General features: G+C 34.5%; 1 protein-coding gene across 2 annotated transcripts in view; it reads left to right on the top strand.

The window, feature by feature from the left end:
* The window catches only part of LOC142351238 (116 kDa U5 small nuclear ribonucleoprotein component-like), a 664,445-nt gene that overhangs the window by 580,307 nt on the left and 65,560 nt on the right, over positions 1–18,578 (top strand). For both annotated transcript variants that reach the window (XM_075403381.1, XM_075403380.1), the window contains exon 10: positions 5,491–5,702. In XM_075403381.1, coding sequence (XP_075259496.1) covers positions 5,491–5,702 — 212 coding nt within the window. The remainder of the gene's footprint in view (positions 1–5,490; positions 5,703–18,578) is intronic.

Below are 18,578 nucleotides of genomic sequence, written 5' to 3'. Positions count from 1 at the left end.
CGATAAGGTTGCACCCTTGGCTGCATGCTATAGGATATTTTTTTCATGTTTCCTGGTTTTGGGCTGGTTTTGGGCGAAAACTTGGACCTCTCTAGCTCTTTTAGTTAACGAGGTATCGCCATGATTGATTTTAAAAAGAATTCGAACTCAAGAAAAAAAATTCTCTTTTATATTTCTAGTCAAATTCCTGCTGCACAGCACTGTGACGTTCTCTATCCTTTCCAGGTATATTTAATCGTTTTTGTTACTAAGTTTATTGTGTTCATTTTTGTCACCTGGATGAATTGATCTCTCTCGCGTTATCTCTCAGTCTCTTATGCTTTCATATATTAAATAATTTGATCACAGTATTAATATTACTATTATAATGGTTAAATTATGGCTGTTCGTTCTCATAGGTAAAATAGGATTTGAACGCTCCTGTTTGTCTGTTAACTGGTATTTTCTTGTGATGATGTAGCAAAAAGTTGGTTAAATTATTTCAAACAAGTTATTCTGCTTAAAATTTTTACTGAAGAGGGCAAATTTCTCCTTTTTTGAACTCTTTTTCTGGAGCAAAGATATGGTACTCCACTTCGTTTCCGTTCTCTTTTTATGATAATTTGTTTTGTTTCTTTTGTTCTGTCCAGTGTTTTTGGAGGACTACTAAATTTTTTGAAGTTTGCGGATGTTCCCCGTGTCTTATCTTTTTGAAGTTTCATTAATCTAACTTTCGAGATGAACAATTCGGCTGGCAATATACGATCCGCAATGAGATCAGTGGATTTCGCTCAATTTCTGCTTGTAATTTGATTTTTTGCAGAACTTTTTGGTTGGCGCTGCATTAATACTTTGCTTTCTGCAACTGATACCACGCCCAGTAATGCTCAAGAGCAATTTTTTTTTTTTGTTAATTGTTGGGGTTTTCACTTATTTTAATATTTGAGCAGACACTTTCTCTAAACGATTGTTTTATATGCCGACCTCTTTTTTACAGTTGATGCATTGGACACTTCTTTTTGAATGAGTAATTTTTTAGAACTTTTGTATTATTAAATTGTACATACACTAATCCGATTTTAGAAATTTTTGTCCCATTTCTCTATGTGAGTTATTATAAAACAAAATTTACTCAGTTGAAAAGAAGTGTCCAGTACATGAACTGTCAAAAAATGATGCCTTGTACACTAATCATTTCAAAATAATGTCTGCTTAAAGGTGTAAAAAATGAGAAAATTTGTCAGAAAACCCGTCTGATAAATTGAGAAATATATGCCGATCTTGCACTTGAAACGCATTACTATGCTCTTAATAATTTTTCGGTATCAATTTGGAAAATGCGAAATACAAATGAAGCAGAGTTCAAAAACTTTTTACAAAAACAAATTGCCAGCAAAAAATAAACAAAATAGACGAAAAGAGCGACCAAAAATAGTTTTCTATATGCGTCTTTCACTGAACCCAGAGCATGATCAAAAACTTCTTTTGCTTAAAAAAGTAGTTCAAATGGCAATTCTGATCGCCTTGGTTTTAGTTCTAAAGGTCTGTTAAACAAATAGTACTTTACCGGAAATAATATTTATTCAAAGGTACTAGTAGCTGTAGTTTTTCTTCAAAGGCTGACGGTAGCTGTAATTTTTCTTACTGGAAGTACTATTTGCTCAGAAGTACTATTTAAAAAACAACACTCCTTTTTGTAGTAAAAAAGGAGAGCGATGTGGGTTTCAATTGCTAGGAAAAGTCTTGCTATGCACTAAATTGACTTCCATCTGTTATGAATAACTGAATTGTTTTTCAATAGCCGCCTTCAGTCTCTCAACGACCATTATGCTATTATTTAAGCGCTCTTCTTTTTACAATTCAAAGAATTTGAATTGTATTAGGGCGCTGTCTTTTTTTTTAAGATCTGTTCACACATTTTCATGATTTTTGAAGTCAAATTGGAGTAGTCATTTTGGTCACGCCGACACAGGAAGTGGAGCGAAAAGGCGAGTGGTTTTGGGGCGCGAAATTTTGTTGCTCTAATTTTAAAGTAGAGTGAGAAAACGGTGTTTGAACAAAAATTCGCTAGTGTTTTTTTTTGTTCACATGCGGCAATTTCACTTGATTTTTACTGTTTTTTCAGTTTTTTGGATCGGATTTTTTTTAAATGGTTTTCCCAATCCGTTTATAGTCCGTTCTTGGTTTAGTTTTCTGTTTAGTCAATGAAAATCCTTTGAACTGTACGTCAGGACTTGTCCTGCTATGTTTTTTCAGTTCGCTTTACTTTTTTGATCACGTTTTACATAAGTCTCAATTTTCGCTTTTGACTCGTGAATTACCTCACTGACTGTTTCTACTCAGTGGATTTTAAATTCTTTCGCACCTTTAATTACACATCTAGTGAATACAGTCAATGTCAAAAGAACAAAATCAGCATAATAAGTATAAACCGATAAAGCCGTCAAGTGCGCGTCAAGCGCGTCAAGGCATTTTGATGACTGTTTGGCGTCAAGTCTTTGAAATTCATATAAAAGTTTTTCATGATAGCAGTTTTAATGCTCCGACAAAAAGTTTCTTTCAAAACTATTTAGTGTTTTCAATCTTTAAACTGCTATCATTTTGTACGTATTTTTTGAAGACATCAATGCTAAATTGAGTATTTTTTCCTTCTTTTACTTGATTTTCTGCTTTCAACTTTCACGAAGTCTTTGTTTCTTTGTTCAACAATTTCTTCGATGTTGCCTATATTATATCGTTCTCCTAAGACCAAATCGTTTAGTAGCTGTTTAGTTTTTGAGAAATGCTAATTATTTTGTCCTCCTTTCTCAATTTTTTGGTTCATTTGCAATTGGCTTCTTTTCATATATAAGATTTTCTTTTTCTATAAGATTTTGGTCGAAATTTTTGGCTGTTATTTATTATTTGGCAATTTTTTGGGCGATATGTTAAAAAATGATTATTAATTTATCTTTTTTTCTTAATTTTTTTTAATGATTTGTTGGTTTGAAATTGACTTCTGCAGAAGATTTTGCTGTAATTGCTGGAAAATTTTGATTGTTATTTATTTATCTTCAATTAATCTTCAGGTTACGTTTTAGTAATGATCGATACTTTTACTTCTGAGTATTATTCTGTTTTTTTTTGTCTTATTCGTTATATAAATTTTGCTATTGTCCGAATTTGTTTTGTTTCCAGCAAGATTTACGTATGTATTAAATAATTTTGTCCTTTATGCTGTAATGCCAAATCAAAAAATTTTAGTTTTTCCTTGAGTACCAATCATCCAATGCTTTATGTTGCCTCATGCTTTCCCAATGTGTCTTTCAGTTCACATATTCAGTTAAGGAGTTCTCAGTGTTTAGGAACACTAGCTTGAGTTACTTCATGGAAAGATTTTAGCGCGGTCAGTTTTTTGTTTCTATCATCATTTGTACGTCCTAAAAGTTTTGGCCCCTTTCAACATCACGGGATATGTTTTTATAGCTGAGAAGCTATATTGCGGTGCTCTTGGTTTTTTTTGTTTCGTCGTCTGACACTCTTTTTGGTTTTGCATTTGACCACACAGCAAAGCTGAAAAAGACAAATTTTTTTGAATGACTTTTCTCTCCGGAACGGCATTTGCGCGCGTGACGGCATTTCTCACTCTCTTTAGCCAACGTTTTTAAGTCGTTTGCGTGATTGGATTTTGATCATAGTTACTTGCCTCACTCAATAAAATGACTTTTGCACTTTAAAACTGAATTTTTGTTCGAGTTAGTGGAAGGTCATTATTCCAGTATGTGCAATAGAGGTACCTAATAAAAAGACTTCTGCGAAATGAATTTTAACAATATTCATTAATTTATCGAGAAATGTTTTTTACATTTCTTTTTGAGCGGAGTCGATTTTTTTTTCAATTTGGATATGTATCTTTTCTATCTCTCTAATGCGGTACGAATCTGACGGCTATGTTTTTTAATTCACTGTACCTTTTGATCACGTTTTTCGTTTTACGTAAGTCACGATTTTCACGCTTGACTTCTCACTTATTTCACTCAACGTTTTAATTGAATGGATTGTAAATTCTTTCGCGTATTGAATTACGTAACGTAGTGAATACGTTCAATGTCATATCTGCAAGATCAAAAGAACGAGATAAACTGATAGAGTCAATTTTTTATGCAAAATAAATTTTTGCTTGACCATTTTTGCGCTATTGTTTTAGAACCTTTTCTGACTCCACAAGTGAATTTTTCAAGCTTTACTTTCTTCATTTTTAGTCAATTTTTATTCAATTTACATCTGTATCTGTTTCTATCTCTACTATGCGTTACGCAAATCTATTCTTCCGTAGCTAGTCCGGCAATGTGCCGCGTATATTAATAGTAGTAAATTTTGTATTTTCAAAATTTTTTAATTTTCTGTCTAATCTACGTCCTACGAATGACATCTTCTTTTGTATGGTATTTGAATGATTAGGTAGTTTTGTGTTAGCTTTTTTCAAGGATGTCAGTACTCAGATCTTTACCGCTATGACTGGTCTAAATTTTTACTAAGTTTTTAACTGAAATCTGTTAAGGTAATGAATAAACGTTGTTAAGTAAAAAGTAATGGTTTCGGCTGCAGCTAAGGTGTTTGTGAAATTCCGACGCTTCGTGTTGTATCCAGAATTTTTCTGGTTAGGTCTTAAATTTCACCTCACCTGTCCGTCACGTTTTTAATAGCCGCCTGAGCTTCTCAGGAGGCTATTTTAGCGCTCCTAATTTTTTTTACTTCGTCGTATTAAATTTTTTTCGCTTTACAATAGTTCGCAGCTTGTTCAACATTTTGCGTGAAATATTTTTGACTTCACTGGGCTATACTCTTCTTTCATTCTGCTAAAGAGTTTTTAGACAGTAGTTGCTGGCAATAGTTCGCATTTTAAAATCGTTTGTGTACAAAAATTTTTTTCATTTTTTTTTCATTTGTTTTTTCTCGTCTTTATCCCAATCTTGGTTATAGGAATAAACGCGGCAATCAAGGCGGCTATTTTTCCACAACGTATTTGCCGGGTATGTTTTGTCAAATGAATTGTTATTTTCACGGTGACTTTCATTCCCTGTTTCCACTAAATGGATTTTAAATTGTTTCACGCTTTGAATTACGCAATGTAGTGAATATTGTCGAAACCAAAAAATCAAAATCATTAGAGACGGTATAATCCGACACAGCCCGATCATTAAGTCAAAGTGCATTAGGCTATTAAAGTTCATTAGAGCGATTTCTAGCTGACACTAGCTTAAGATGAGTAAACGTATGTACAGATTACGGTAATGTACGTGAACGTACGTTAATTGTACTACGTTAATGTACCTTAAGATGAGTTAATGTACAGTCTTGAGTACAGAATCTAACTGAAACTGCAACCAAATTATTTTGGGACGTTGAAAACAATGTTAACTTTTCTTCTTTTTCTTTTCCTGTTTCAATCCTGATATGCGTCAACGGCGGCTATTTTTGGACAATTTGACGGTTATGTTACATTTAAGTACAGCTCATTTGTTCGTGTAGGTGAGCTGTACTTGGACTGTGTGATGCACGATCTGCGTAAGATGTACAGTGAGATAGAGGTCAAAGTGGCAGACCCAGTGGTGTCCTTCTGTGAGACAGTAGTGGAGACTTCTTCTCTCAAGTGCTTCGCAGAGACACCCAACAGACACAACAAACTCACCATGGTCGCAGAGCCACTCGAGAAGGGACTTGCTGAGGACTTAGAGACTGAGGTACAATCCCACCTAATATATCATTCACCGCCAAACCTGTCGTCTGTATTGCGGCTGTCATGGTCTTTACAATTCCAAAAATTTGGATTAGACAGGTGCTCGTCTTTTAATGACCCAGAAGTATTGTTAATCGCTTGACCGATTTTATTCAGACCCTTCGTCTAACCGACCCTTATTCGACCCTTATTCAGACATTTCGTCTAACCGGATAAACAGGTATAACCCGGAAGCCATTGAGGGGTTGAAGCAGCTCTCCTAGAGCCTTATGCTCTACTAATCTCTACGCAAGCGATTCAGCAATACTTTTGAGGAGACAATTTCATGGTGTGATTGGCGGTTCTTAATCCTGAAAGTTTGGCCCCCTCCCAGTTGCCTCTCCCCATTAGCCTCCCCACCAGTCACCCACGTACCCTCTACACTCCCCCGTTCACCCTCCTCCAACTGGCGGTCGGACCCAAAGTTGACTTTAGTAGTCCTTCACTTTTTTCACTTTTGCGAGATTTTTTGAACTGTGTTGCTACTGCAAACATAAGCACAAAAAATAATAGTAAGTTTTTTACTCTTTTTTTTTCAATTTTTCCAGCCTCAGGGGCAAGAGAACCTCTTCTGGGGTCTGATAATAAGTTATTGCACATAGTGGCAATGGAAATGTTTTCAACATTTTAATGTCACGAATGCTGGCAATTTTTTTTGGATAAAATTAGTAATTTTTAATAGCCGCCCTCATCTTCTCAGCCGGCTATTATAGCGCTCCTATTTTTTACAATTCAAAGAATTTGAATTGTATTGGGGCGCTGTCTTTTTAGATCTGTTCACACATTTTCATGAATTTTGAAGTCAAATTGGAGTAGTGATTTTGGTCACGCCGAAACAGGAAATGGAGCGAAAAAGGGAGTGGTTTTGCGGTGTGATTTTTTCGCTCTAATTTTAAAGTAGAGTGAGAAAACGGTGTTTGAACAAAAATTCGGTTTCTCGGTAGTGGTTTTTTGTTCACATGCGGCAATTTCACTCTGATTTTTACTGTTTTTTCGATTTTTTGGATCGCATTTTTTTTCTAAATGGTTTTCCCAATCCTTTCACAGCTCATTCTAGGCCTAGTTTTTTGTTTGAATTAAATTTTTATATCTCGCTAGTAGTTTTTTGTTCACATGCGGAATTTTGACATTGATTTTCTGTTTTCTGTTTTTTTATCTGATTTTTTTTTTAAAAATGGTTTTCTCAGTTCACTCATAGTCCATTCTAGGTCTAGTTTTTCTGTTTAGTCAATGAAAATTTTTTGAATTGTACGTCAGGAATTGTCCTGCTATGTTTTTTTACTTCGTCGAATAAAAAAAAATGTTTCGCTTTACCTCATTTTGCCGCTTTTTCAACATTTTGCGTGATATCTTTTTGACTTCTCTAGGCTAGTTTCTCTCTTCTCTCATTCTGCTAAAAGTGATTTTGAAAATCAGTTACTCAATAAAGCAATTCAAAATGAACAGAGTCAGTATAAAAAATTGAAGTCAGAAGTAGAAACGGGATAAACCCATAAAGCCCAATTTTTGATGCCCGCTATTTGAACGTCGTTCCTATAAGACTTAGTTACCATCTCTAATGCTTATTGGTATTGATAGTAGCCCTTGTAGCCTCTCTCTAAGAAACAGAAGTACGTTATGTTTAACTACGAAATGCCATTAAAATAAATCGGACTTAACAAATGTTTTTGTACAAAAGTCTTTTTTTTTCAATATCTTCTATTCTTTGAATCCCAATCATGCTTATTGGAATCAACGGCGGCTATTTTCCGGCAATCTGCCGGGTAGGTTTTAGTGTTTGTTTTTTCAGCTTTTCTGGCCTCCACGGCCGAGTAAACTCCTCTAGGGTTCTAGGGTTTCATAGTATGTTACTGAATAGTTGCTAGGGGCAATAGATTAGTTAATATCACATATTTGCAATTACTTCACAAAGTTAGGATTTTCAAGTTTTCTGAAAACTATCATGTTAGTAGTTTATTGATTTTGACGAGCCAGAAGAACTTTTTAATGTTTTTCAGATGGGTTACTCGACAGATTCCAGAGACAAGTGCTTTTAAACATTTTAATATTGCAAAATTACGTAACTGTCTTTAAATGTTGCAATTTGCAAGTATTTGTCATTTTCTCAATTTTTGCCCAGTAATCCTCTTTCAAAGCTTGTGGGTGGGTTAATGGGTATACTTAAATGGATCAAATTTCTCCTTCAGGGTAAAGTCTTCAAGAGTTTTAGCACTGATCATATTATGCGATTAAGTATGGATAAGTATGTGATTTATCACAACTATTTTCAGGAGACAATTTCATGGTGTGAAGTGCGGTTCCTAATCTTTAAAGTTTGACCCCCCTCAGTAACCCCCCTCCCCCATCCAGCCCTCCCAATCATACCCTCATTGTTTGACCCCCACCACCCCTACATTGTTTGACCCTATTCACTCCGCTCACCCTCCTAATGCTAGCATTGTTAATGCTAGCGACTGGTTACTGTTGAAGCGAACCGCTTGCTGGTTTGAGAGCTATTCGTTTTATGTTAATCAGTTGTGTTTCAATTGCTCTCAAACGAAGTTTGTTGAATTGGGTTCCTTGCAATGAATTGATTCCTGTTGTTGTCTCTTGTTCATTTTCTGTTCGACCGATCTTTTGGTGTACCGATATGGCTTTCCTCTTCAAAATTATGATCATTTTGTCAAGCCTCAGGGCATTGTCTTTGGTGAGTGCGCTTAGAGCTCTACTAGTACTTATTATAGCTGTAAGCTGAGCGGAGCTATTTTTATTTTGCGGTGCTCTTGTTTTTTTGCGGTGCTCGTCGTGTGACGCTCTTTTTCGTTTTACATTTTTAATAGCCGCCCTCATCTTCTCAGCCGGCTATAATAGCGCTCCTATTTTTTACAATTCAAAGAATTTGAATTGTAATGGGGCGCTGTCTTTTTTTACGACTCGAAGAGGAGTATTGGAGAAGTCCTTTTTTTTAAATCAATTTTATTGGAGTGATTTTTGAAGCGGGAAATGAAACGCGTGAAAAAATTTGGAGTGATTTTGGTGCTGAACAAAGGTGAAGAGCGGAGAGAAAAGAGTGGTTTTTTTCATACCGCTGTTTTTGAGAGAGCGAGAAATTGATGTGTGAAAAAATTTTCTCTAAGCGAGCGAAATTTTTTTTGTTCACGTGCGGCATTTTAAAGCATTTTTTTCATTTATTTTCATTAAGAGGTTTGGTTATGATTTTGTTTGAATTTTAGGCTGGTTTCGGTAGTGGTTTGAAGGTTTCTGGAAAATCATATGAATTTTATGATAATTCGTACGTTTTTAATGTATTGTGCTGATTTTCGGGCTAATTTTTGCGTTTTTGACGATTATTTTGTTTTACTGGCTCAAATGGGTATTGAAGAAACCCCTTCTACTTGAGCAATAATTTGATAACAATTGGTTACAGTTTTGTGGGTAAGAATCATTTTTTTTGATGAGAAATATGACTTGCCTATTCTTTTGATAGCATCTGGATACCCTATTGGCTAAAGGGAATTTTTCTTTGGATTTATATGTTTTTTGAAATATTAAGAAATTTGGTAACTTTTTCCAGTTTTTCAGTGAAAGTTGTTTTTACGAGCTTTTTTTTCATAATTTAGCCTAAAGTATTTTTTTTCAAAATTCACATAAGTGGTTTTGTAAGTACTATTTGTTTTGATGAAGTTTTTTTTGGCAGAGATAGTTTTTTCGGGATCTCATTTTATAACAAAATTTATGAGATTTTTTATCATATTTTAAAAGATTTGATTTTATTGTTTTTACTTTTTTGTTTGATGACTTTGTTTCAAGATAATCATAAATTAGTGAAGGCACGTTTTGTTTGACGAGTAGTTGGATGGCGTTTAAATGGATTTTCACTTCGAGTTGTTTCCGGAATTCTTCCGGCTATGTTTTTTTTTAAGATATGTTCACACATTTTCATAATTTTTGAAGTCAAATTGGAGTAGTGATTTTGGTCACGCCTAAACAGGAAGTGGAGCGAAAAAGCGAGTGGTTTTGCGGCGTGAAATTTTTTCGCTCTAAATTTAAAGTAGAGTGAGAAAACGGTGTTTGAACGAAATTTCGCTTTCTCGCTAGTGGTTTTTTGTTCACATGCGGCAATTTCACTTTGATTTTTACTGTTTTTTCGATTTTTTGGATCGGATTTTGTTCAAACTTAATTTCCCAATCCAGTCATAGTCCGTTCTAGGTCTAGTTTTTCGTTTAGTCAATAAAAGTTCTTTGAATTGTATATCAGGACTTGTCCTGCTATGTTTTTTTACTTCGTCGAACTTTTTTTCGCTTTACCATTTTGCCGCTTTTTCAGCATTTTGGCGTGAAATCTTTTTGACTTCTCGAGGCTAGTTTCTCTCTTCTCTCATTCTGCTAAAAGTGAATTTGAACATCAGTTGCTCAGCAAAGCAATTCAAAATGAACAGTCAGAATAGAAAATTGAAGTCAGAAATAGAAACGGGATAAACCCATAAAGCCCAATTTTTTGATGCCCGCTATTTGAACGTCGTTCCTATAAGTCTTTGTACTATCTCTTATGCTTATTGGTATTGATAGTAGCCCCTGTAGCCTCTCTCTAAGAAACAGAAGTATGTTCTACTACGTAATGCCATCAAAATAAATCAGACTTAAAAAATGTTTTTGTACAAAAATCTTTTTTTTTTCGGTATCTTCTATTCTTTCAATCCCAATCATGCTTATTGGAATCAATGGCGGCTATTTTCCCGCAATCTGCCGGGTATGTTTTCACACAGCAAAATTCAAAAATCAAACCATCTGAATGACTTCTTCCTCTCGTTAACGGCATTTGCGCGCGTGACGTCATTTCTCACCCTCTTTATTAGCCAACTTTTTAAAGTCATTTGCGTGACTAGGATTTGATCATAGTGACTTATAAATTTTCACTCAATAAAATGACTTTTGCACTTTAAAACTTAAGTTTAATTTGAGCTAGTATAAGATCAAAGGAACTCTTATATGTAATAAAGGTCACTAATAAAAATGCTTCTGCAGAATGAATTTCAACAAGCGTTATTATTTTATCGCTAAATATTTTTTATCTAGCTTTTGAGGATTGAGTTTTTTTCAGTTTATATCTGTCTGCTTCTGTCTCTATTATACGGCACGGAAGTCTATTCTTTCGCAGCTATTCCAGCAATCTTCCGGCTATGTTATATACTATCATCAAATCCGCCGAGGAGGTGTATTTTCATTATTAATAGCCGACGTCAGCGTTTCAGCGGCTATTATGTCTTTTTTTTTACTTCGCTGAAACTTTTGATCGCGTTTTTTGTAGTTGCGAAGCTGTAAGCGTAGCGGAGCTATATTGAGATATTCTTGGTTTTTACAATTCGAAGAAATCTGTTTACACATTTTCTTGATTTTTGATGTCAGACTGGTCAGTAGTGATTTTGGTCACGCCGAAACGGGAAGTGGAGCAAAAAAGCGAATGGATTTGCAGCACGAATTTTTTTTCACTTGAATTTTAAAGTAGAGCAAGAATGCGGTGTTTGAACAAAAATTCGAGTTCTCGATTGTGGTTTTTTGTTCCCATGCGGCAATTTGACTTTAATTCACATGCGGCAATTATTTTAGTCATGTTGGTCCTTTTTATGCGATTTTTTGCTTTACCAATTTTTCGCTGACTTATCGTACTCAATCGGGATAAACAGGTTACGCCCAGCGGTCATTAAGTACTCGTAGAGCCTTTCAGCTCTCTAGACTCCAATTATGCGATTCACAGAAACTGGTGTGAAGGACGGTTCTTAGAGGTTGTCCAAAGTATGTTTTCAATTTTTTTCTGATACAATTTTTTTAAATGGTGTTGTCAATACATTCAATGTCCGTTCTAGGTATAGTTCTTCTATTTAGTTAATAAAAATTCTATAAATGGTCGTTCAGGACTTGTCCTGCTATGTTTTTTGTTCCTTCGTCTGACGCTTGTTTCATTTTACATCTGTTCACCCGCAAAGCTGAAAAAGTCAAATTTTTTGAATGATTTTCTCTCTTTAATCGCATTTGATGCGCGTGGCGTCATTTCTCACTCCCTCTATTAAAACCTTTTCAGTCAGTTACGTGGTTAAACTTTGATCTTACAATTTTTCAATGAATGTCTTGACATTAATTTTTGAGGGATGCCGATATCTGATTCAATTTGTTTTTGTTTCTATTTTGCATCTTTTCCAGCAATCTGGCGGCTATGTTTTTCTCTGTGTCGAATTGGTGCCCTTAGAGTCGAACTAACTCAAAGAAAACAGTCCAGTGGAGAACGCAAATCCAGCATGGATTCAATTAATGGACTCGTGCATCAATGGTTTCAAGCATTAATAGATTCAAGCATTAATTAATTTAGGGTAGATTTAAGGCAAATTAATTGACAACTTGTAACCATTAGGACAGAGCTTTGCGCTACTATCATTGAGATTGTTGATGCTACAATTAATGATTCAAGAAATGAACTCAATAGTAAAGTCAACTTGAAAACTGTCAAATCTGAATTTAGGTCTCTTCGGAAACGAAACTCTTAGGAACTGATAATAGAGATTTTAACATCAAATTACTGAGTGATCCCCATGCTCAACTAAAGGTGGAGAAATTTAGGAACAGGCATCCAAGCTAGTTGTTGACAATGTAGCAGATAATGGTGAAAATTCGATGGAGGGGGATATCTCAGTTGCACAACGTCTTTCGTTAATTTCCGTAAGAAAGCCACTAATGGCAATGTTTTTTGCGCAGATTATCAAAACCGGTTTGCATGAAAAAGAAAATAAATTGGGCTCAATCTCTCACTTATAATAGAAACTATTTATGCGATTTAGAAGCAATTTAGCCTACAGTATTCAAAATTTGTTTGGAGAATTGATCTCATTCACAGCGCAGAATGTGTGCTAAATTTCTTTAACCATACCACCACCTCCATGTCATAAATAACCAAAATTTTAGTCAACCTTCTCAAACTTCAAATAGAGGCCCCAGAATCATTCTACAATGCCCTCAGTTTCCGCAAAGTTTTTACTTCAAATCCCAAATCAAAGTCACAACACACAATTCTTTCATTCTGTACAGTTGCTTCTTGACCTTCATTTTTTAAACGTTTGAAGCACTTTCTTATGCATTGCTAGTTTTAAACGTTAGCACAATAGTTCTTTTTAAGCAACAGATTCTGTGACAAAGTTCTAATTGTAAATATCAAGAATTGTAAATTACTCCTGTAAATATCCTCCTGTAATATATTCCAATCATGATGATGACTGCAGAAAAGTTTAATAGTTATTCAAAAGCGGATCTTTATAAAATTTATTGCGAACTTTATCAAAAATTAGAAGAGAAGGACAGTCTCATCGCCGAGCATGTGGTAACCGTGAGTGAATTCCTTAAAAAATCGGCACAGGTAACAACTACTTCAGCTATAATAACACCAACGATTAACACGAGCGCAAAAAATGACGTTTTTATTCGAAAGTTTGAAACATTAAAGATCGAGAAAACAGAAAATTTTTTAATTGGTAGTAGTATCATCAAAAACCTGGCAAGAGGTCGGACATTTCCTCAAGACTGCAGTATACATGCTTACCCAGGCTCGACGACAAAGGAAAAACTGCAATTATTACGGTTACGATCAAAAAAAATTGAAAACAGTCATTTTACAGGATGGGACCAAGGCTATTCTAAAACAAAAAAGTGATCATTTAGAAACATTATTCTCAGATTACAAAGATCTTGTCTCTGCAATAAAGGAAAAGTTCAGCCCAGAAACATTGGTATTGATGGAAGTGCCTCCCTTAAAAAAATTGCCGAAAAACGAACAGACAAACAACAAAATTTACGAATTCAATGAAAAACTGCAAGAGTATATTACACAAGAAAACACTGAAAAAATCAAAATACTTCCTGTCTGCAACATGTTGAGTCGAATGGCAAATTACAACGCTCTTTTTTACGATGATATACATTTTAATTTTCAGCAGGGAATTCCGTTCATTAAAAATGCAGTTATAAGTCATTTTCTTTTAACTTCTTGTAATCTTGTTCTTTTACACCCTTTCCAATATTCTCAAAGTGCATACGTGAGTAGGGCTAACACTTACAAACCATGGAGGCAAACATCGTTATACAAATGGATTTTAGCTGCAGTTTCTGTAGTTTTTAAGCTATTTTGCAACGTGTAATGATTTATAATCAGATATAGCCAAAATTGGCAGGTATTCGACCCATAGTTTTACTCTGTGTACTACTCATATCCTCCGATAGTATTTCAGAATTTTTTTATACAGTTTTCCTTATGCATCTCGAATACCTTCATTCAACGGAAGCTGTAACAGCAAACAATGTGCTTTAACATCCAAATTCAACCTTTCCTTTTTCTTGGTTGTTATATGGTACCTTCTACTAAAAAGTGGTGATATCGAAATAAACCCTGGACCAGATTTGCTATATGCACTTATGATGAAAAAGTTAAAATTATTTGATTCCAGAATAAAAATTCTACATCAAAATGCCAGAAGTTTAGCAGGACAACATCTGCTATTGAAAGAACTCATTCAAGACATTGGTTACAACTGCATATATGCGTTTAGTGAAACATGGTTGTCACAAAACCATCCGGAAGAATTTTGCATGTAGATAAGCAAATCTTTGACTGTTTTCGAAAAGATCGCATCCAAACAACAAAAACAAAAGGTGGTGGTATTATCATGTACATTCCGAAAATATTGAAACCTCGTCTCCGCGATGATCTCAACTGCTTTCCGGATACAAATTTTGAAAGTTTATGGGTTGAGTTGAGCATACAAAAAAAGAAATGCGTTTTGAATTTATCATAGTGTCCCGAAAAAAAACTTGTTAAGATGTTTTTGGAAAAATTGGTCCTGGGAATTGATCTTGCTATGGCTGAAGGAAAATCTGTACTACTTGCTGGAGACTACAACTTAAACTATTTTGCAAAGCGCGACAGAAGTCTGCTACAATCTGTAATTTCTCCATATGATCTTAAACCAACAAATAATGATGCAGCTACAAGAATGACTAACTCTTCTTCAACACTTATCGATTATATCATAACAGACGATTACGAAACAGGCATAGTAGCGGATACGATTTTGAAAACTGATCATTTTGCAACAATCACAGTTTTTTAAATCTGTGATGCTAAAATCAAAAACAACAAAAAAATTTTTTGACAAAAAAAACTATTCAGCCATAGCATTCCAAAATTTTATTGAAAATTCAGACTGGAGACACTTTTACGGTGCAGTGACAGGAGATATGATGTTATTAGAGTTTCAAAGAATTATTGAAAGAGCATTAGCACTACATGCTCCAATGAAAGCCTGTTATATTAGAACAGATAAACCAATATTTTTGCTTCAAGAAAAATGGCTATGTGAGGAAACAAAAAGCTAGTTTTCAAGAATAAGCGACGATGAAACTAAAAACTATTTAATTCGTCAAAAAGAAAAACAACTTCTTTCGTGTTTTATGGAGTTAAACAGTGAAAAAGCCAGAGAGAAATTCATTCAAGATCTTCGTAATAAAGAAAAGACTCAAGCAAGAATTCAATCTTTATTAAACATTTTTGGTGATAAGATAACACAGCCCATGGAAATTGCAAATCTTCTAAATTACAGATTTTCCACTCCAGGAGAGTTCATTGGCTTGCAACAAACAAACAACATTCCTCCTAAAACTGCTCCGAGAAAGTGTTTCAAGTTCCGATATATAACAACCAAGGAAACAAATGTGCTCATAGATTCATTGAATACAAGTAAACCAGTCGGTCCATCAAAAATACCAGCTTGGGCAATAAAAGATGCTAAAGCAGCGCTAGCGGAACCACTATGTTATCTCATTAATCAGTTCATTACAGAAGGAAAATTTCCAGAAGATCTTAAAAAAGCTTGTGTAACTCCACAATCAAAAAAGGGAATCCCGAAGACCCACTCAATTATAGACCTATTTCGGTCACTTCTGCTTCGTCAAAAATTTTTGAAAAGGCATTCACAAATCACAAGTTTCCTAGAAAGGGAGCAATTATTGTCTGCTAGTCAATTTGGTTATAGAAAACAAATTTCAACAATTGATGCTATCCTGAAATCGACAGAAAAAATAAGATTAGAACTCAACAAAAAAAAATGTTACAGGGGCGGTTTTAGATCTTTCAAAGGCTTTTGATTCTATAAACCACACAATACTGTTACGGAGACTTGAAAATATAGGTTTTGACGAACATGCTACCAATTTAATAGAGCATTATTTGAGTGAAAGAACGCAGAGAGTTGTTCTGAATGGAATTGAATCAGATTGGATAAATTTGAAAAGAGGAGTTCCAGAAGGTACTATTTTAGGACCTCTATTATTTAACGTTTACGTCAACGATTTAGCAAAGATTGTAGAAAAGGATTGCACGGTCGTCCAGTACGCAGACGACACTTTTCTTTTTACATCCGACACTGATGAAATATCGTCAAAAACAAAACTTGAACATAACATCTCAAAAATTATTGACTTTTTTGCAAAGTCCCAGTTAGTAGTGAACAAACAAAAAACAGAATATATTGTGTTCAGCACCAGGAAGAAGTTAACAAATACTCTTCTGGATGTCGACATTGAAAGAATAGCAGAATCAAATAGTGTGAAGTATCTTAGCGTAATTATTGATACCAAACTAAAATTTGATGGAGAAGTGAAAACGATTCTTCAGAGAATTGCTTGTGGAATGAAAGTTTTGAATACACTAAGTAAAAGTTTACCAGAGAAAACGAAAGTCTTATTACTTAATGCAATAGTTATAAGTCATCTACATTATTCCGCTCTAATTCTGATAGGGTTGCAAAAGTCATTTCTCACAACTTTAGAAAAACAGCTGAATTGGGGAATAAAATCCATTTTTAATAGGAGAAAATACGATCGGTCTACAGATCTCAAACTTCGCAACAAAATACTACCAGTTTCTTTTCTCTTGAAATACCATTGCTCAAAATATTTTTTCCGCTTACTCAGCAACGATCTTCCAGCATATAAAATTGAACCTCTCTCTACCATGAGAATAAAACAACATGACAGGTCAAAAAAAGTAACGTTCGATATAAGAAAGAACAATAAGTTTTTAACTGATTCTTTTAGTGCACAAGCCATTCCAATGTATAATATTCTGCCTTCTAATATTAGACTGAAAACAACGTCGAAAGCTTCCTTAAAAAAGAACTGAAAGAATTTTTTTGGAAAGCGTTTTTGAAGGACCCAAAAGTAACAGATATAAAAGATGACATTGAGAGCATTAGATTTCAGTTTTATTTTTTAATCTTCATGATGTACATATAAAATTGTGAGAACATTTTTTGCTCGCATTTTAGGTCATTTTTTAATAATGTAAGGTCAAATTTTTAGTTAAGTAATTTAATGTTTTTATAATTTTACATAATGTTAACAGATCTTAACTATCATCAACGTTAATGTTGGATCTATTTGAAAATACTTTTAATGTGAATTTATTAAGATGCACAACTGGCCTATTTTGTTTAATTGAAACTTGACTTTCTAAAAGAAATGAAGTTTCCAACTGTCTTGTTATTGGGTGCAATAGGTTGGTAGCCAAGAATAATAGTTTGAAAGGGGTCGAGTAATGTTGCAAGGTAACAAATTTTGCAATGTTTCAAGGTTAAGTGATTTTTTCCAGAAACCTCTTTGTGTAGATCGGCAAAAAGAAACATGTAGAGACGTAGTTGAATAATATCCACCACGCTGTAGCAAAATTGAACTTGTGAATTTGTAGGATAAATGCTGAGCAGAAACTGCTCAATCATCATTACGGAAAGTGTTTTCTGCTTTTCATCCCCTCTACCAACACGTTTATCTAATGAGTACGCTTCTTGCTTGGGCCATTTAATGTATCAAATTTTGTGTGAGCATGTTTCTTTTGAGTGAGTCGTAGAACATCAAAATAATTAAGTTGCTTTCTTCACTTAACCAACTTTTACTCCAAGTGAGCATTGTGTACCATAAAAAAGTTTTGTTGAAAAGCAAAGTTTCCAGTTGGTTTGATGATGAGATTGAAAAACTTACGTCAGAAAAGTCACGCGTCCTATAATTTTAAAGCAAGAAATCGATAAAGGCGACCTACGGAAAGATTTCGTAGACGCTTTTAAACTACTCATTGAGCTGGAAGGCAAATCATTTAAATGTCTAAATTTTTCGATCCTAAGGAGCTGTTAACACAAATGTGTTGAACTTTCGGGTGAGAATAATGCAATTGTACTCAAAATTTTGGGCATGAATGTTGTATCAAGTCAACTAGCACCTAAATAAAATAATTCAACTCCTGTTTCATACACGAACCCTCTATGTACCTTTCCAAAACTACTGAGATACGTGGAATAAAAACCAAGCGACCTTCATGCCGAGTCATCCTCTGGTGTTAATGGAATAAGAAAAATTACTAATAGAATTTTCTACAGTTGTCATCAATCTATCGCGTTTTCGATTGTTTTTCGGCAGAGGTCTGTTTCCTAAAGAATTGGGCCGAGCAACAGTTTTCCCGGTACCCAAAGAGGTTTTAATTTTGACCAAAATAAAAGGCCAATTTCGTTTTTCATTGTTTTCAGTAGAGTGTTTGAAAGATCTATGTAGAATAAGGTTTAAATAGGCTGTTTTGGTTTTACGTCTCAGCTTAGTTTAATTGATGCACTAGTTGAGCTAACAGAAACTGTTTGCTCGAGTTCATAACATTCGACCATAGTATAGTGAGTTTCCTTTGGATTTCAAAAATTCTTTAATACAATCAGTCATGCATTTCTAATCGAGAAAGAGTAACGGTTTGAAATTTTTCACTCATATCTGAATTAAAGAATGCTGC

The sequence above is a fragment of the Convolutriloba macropyga genome, chromosome 12 (genome assembly GCF_964194025.1).
Source record: "Convolutriloba macropyga chromosome 12, txConMacr16.3, whole genome shotgun sequence".
Classification (NCBI taxonomy): domain Eukaryota; kingdom Metazoa; phylum Xenacoelomorpha; order Acoela; family Convolutidae; genus Convolutriloba; species Convolutriloba macropyga.
This window is presented reverse-complemented; position numbering and strand designations above follow the sequence as displayed.